The sequence below is a fragment of the Dipodomys spectabilis genome, unplaced genomic scaffold (genome assembly GCF_019054845.1).
Source record: "Dipodomys spectabilis isolate Male_0828 unplaced genomic scaffold, ASM1905484v1 ptg000085l, whole genome shotgun sequence".
Taxonomy (NCBI): domain Eukaryota; kingdom Metazoa; phylum Chordata; class Mammalia; order Rodentia; family Heteromyidae; genus Dipodomys; species Dipodomys spectabilis.
In genome coordinates this window covers 6,747,060-6,750,530 of record NW_024870762.1, presented here as the reverse complement: position 1 = coordinate 6,750,530, position 3,471 = coordinate 6,747,060, and the positions used below count along the sequence as shown (strand labels likewise).

General features: G+C 44.7%; 1 protein-coding gene across 1 annotated transcript; it reads left to right on the top strand.

Annotated features, from left to right (window-relative positions):
* Positions 1-1,640: 1,640 nt before the first annotated feature.
* On the top strand, positions 1,641-2,573 carry LOC122111405 (olfactory receptor 2H2). Its single transcript, XM_042684227.1, has one exon. The coding sequence runs from the start codon at positions 1,641-1,643 to the stop codon at positions 2,571-2,573; it is 933 nt and encodes a 310-aa protein (XP_042540161.1).
* The last annotated feature ends 898 nt before the right edge of the window (positions 2,574-3,471 follow it).

Sequence of the window (3,471 nt, the reverse complement as noted above, 5' to 3'; positions counted from 1 at the left end):
TGTTTTTTGTCAGTCATGGTACTTGAACTCAGGGCCTAGGCGCTGGCCCTGAGCTTTTTCCACTCAAGACTAGTGCTCTGCAACTTTGAGCCACAGCACCACTTCCAATTTTCTAGTGAATTGAAGATAAGAGTCTCATAGACCTTCCTGCTAAGACTGTCTTTGGACCCCAAGGCTCAGATCTTAGCCTCCTGCGTGGCTAGGATTATAGGTGTGAGCCGCCAGTTCTCGGCAGTACTTCTAACTTTTATTCAAAATTAAAAACCTACTCATTTCCCTAGAAAGTTTTCTAACATAAATTCTTCCCCAAATTTGTCCTTCACTTTATAGCCTCTTGGGCTGGCATGTGGCTCAATGGTAGAGTTGTTACCCTAGTGCCCTCGGTTTCTCCTAGAACATCAAAAGATTAAAAGATTACTGTATAAACTTTTTCCTCATGCTGGTATGGCTGGCCTCTAAATCCTTCATATTCCAGTGAACTACCGGGGATTTTAACATATGTAAGGCCATTTTTCACCCCCCACCTATAAAGTTCTGGTTCCTGGGACACCTTGTGGACCAATTTCCCTAACCAGGACAGCTGGTTGAGTGGCATACATTGCTAGGAGGAAATTACCTGAAATTATCTTCTATAGTTAGTTGTTTTGTGTTTTGGGAGGTTTTTTTTTTGGGGGGGGGGGGGGAAGAGTTTCTCTGAAATGAAAAAAAATCTCTGTAATAGATAAACATTTTATCTACGGTAAACTCTATAAATGAAGTGGTGCCAAATCAAAACACATATTGCCATTCATTCCATTTTACTCCACCAACTAATAAATAATTAAGCCTACAGGGATAATACATAATTATAAAATTCATTCAAAATGTAGTAATTTGAATTTCTTTTTCCAGTCCTAGGGATCCAACCCAGAGCATGTGCTAGTAAACATTCTACCACTGAGCCAAATCACTAGCTGCAAAATATATTATTTGGCTAATTCCTCCAATGAATAAATGAGGAATAACACAACAGAAATGTACTCTGAAGGACTGGGAATGTTTCTCAGTGGAAGGGCATTGGGTTCAGTCCCCAACATCACAAACAACAACAACAATAATAATAATACAGAATAGCATGTCCAGTAAATTTCTGCTGAATGATGAATGAGTTAATTAACCCATGTTTGACATTAGCCTCTTTTTTTCATCTCAATCAGGAAATCAGTGGCACCAGGGCCCCGCACCATCTATTGTCTGCCATATTCCTGATTTCCTCACTCTTACTGACCTCAAACCAAGAGGAGCAGGGGAAGAGAAGGGGCTTCTGGTAATGTGCCTGGGAAAGAGTCTGGGAGAACAGGTAAAGGACGAACATTCCTGGCATCACCTGACAAGTATGAACTTTCTATAAGACATACTGAGCTGGGCACCTGTGGCTCATGCCTGCAATCCCAGCTTCTCAGGAGACTGAGATCTAAAGATTTCAGCCTTGAGGTTTAAAAAGAAAAGCTAAGGGATAGAGCCCAGGCCAAGAGTTTAAGCCCCAGCACCAACACACACACATGTGCATGCATACGCGCACGCACGCACGCACTCACACACACACACACACATATATTGAATTATGGTAGTCTGATAGCCTCATCTTCCAGCAACTGGCCATGGCCAACCAAAGCTCTCCAGTGGGCTTCCTCCTTCTGGGCTTCTCAGAACACCCACGCCTAGAAAAGATTCTCTTCGTGGTTGTCCTGTTTTCCTACCTCCTCACTCTGACGGGCAATACACTCATCATCCTGCTGTCCTCGCTGGACCCCAGGCTCCGCTCTCCAATGTACTTCTTCCTCTCCAACCTCTCTTTCTTAGACCTCTGCTTCACCACAAGTTGTGTCCCCCAGATGTTGGTCAACCTCTGGGGTCCCCAAAAGACCATCAGCTTCCTGGGGTGCTCTGTCCAGCTCTTCATCTTCCTGTCCCTCGGGACCTCTGAGTGCATCCTGCTGGCGGTGATGGCCTTTGACCGCTATGTGGCTGTGTGCCAACCCCTGCACTATGCCACCATCGTCCACCCCCGCCTGTGCCGGCAGCTGGCAGCAGTGGCCTGGGTCATTGGGCTGGTGGAGTCCATGGTCCAGATACCACCCACCCTCCGCCTGCCCTTCTGTCCCCATCATGAGGTAGATGATTTTGTCTGCGAGGTGCCAGCTCTCATTAGACTCTCCTGCGGGGACACCACCTACAATGAAATCCAGATGGCCGTGGCCAGTGTCCTCCTCTTGGTTGTACCTCTCAGTCTCATCCTTGTCTCTTATGGGGCCATTGCCCGGGCCGTCCTGAGAATTAACTCTGCAGAAGGGCGGAGGAAAGCCTTTGGGACCTGCACTTCCCATCTTCTTGTGGTCACCCTCTTCTACAGCTCAGCCATTGCTGGCTACCTGCAGCCCAAAAATCCCTATGCCCAAGAGAGAGGCAAGTTCTTTGGTCTCTTCTATGCTGTGGGCACTCCCTGTCTTAATCCTCTCATCTACACGCTGAGGAACAATGAGGTGAAGAGGGCGTTCTGGAGATTGCTAGGGAAGGAAGTGGAGCCCAGATAGAACTGACAGCCACTTAGTTGGCTTATAATTTAGGTATATTCTGCATGCCTTTTCAGGAAGTCTGAGATCTGGACCTCTCTGGCTTCTTCACATCTGTCATGCTACAGCAACAGATGACAAGGTTGTGTGTGTGTGTGTGTGTGTGTGTGAGAGAGAGAGAGAGAGAGAGAGAGAGAGAGAGAGAGATGGAGAATGGAAATGTAAGAGGGACATCAGTATTGTATGTGAAACATCACCGCCAGAATCAAATGTAATATTCTCTTTTCTCTATTTTATCAATTCACCTCCATAATCATCTTCCTAATGTAATCATTTCCATTTCTAATTCTTTGTCATGTTGTATTGTCTTCAATTCCAATTTTAATTCCTCCTCTATTTTGAGTTTCTTCCCATGTACATGTATGGTTTGCATTCTCATTCTATTTTATCCCCCCAAATGTCAATGAAAAAGGAGGAAAAACTGAAGCCTAATAAATTTAGAACCAGCATTGTGTGCCTAAATCTATGTCCCATGAATTCTATGTCAAACAACTCCCAAACATACTGTGTTACTTTCATACCATAATCAAATATCTAGGAATCCTTCAGCTTGAAGCTAGAGCCTTGAAGATAAACCTTAACTTCAGTCTTTGTATTGTTTCTCTTTAAAATGCCTATCAGCAGCTCAGAAAGGAAACCTTTTGCGTATTTATAACGGATGTGCTATCGAGGCAGGCTTTTGTGCCATCTACTGGCCAAATGAGGAATTGCACTCTCATGCCATGCTCTTGATGGCTCAGGGAGGTATTATTACTGCTATTATAAAGTCTCTATACAGTGATTATGATATTCTAGGTACCATTCAAAGCAACGTAGGCCAGGTACTGGTAGATCACATCTGTAATCCTAACTACTCAGA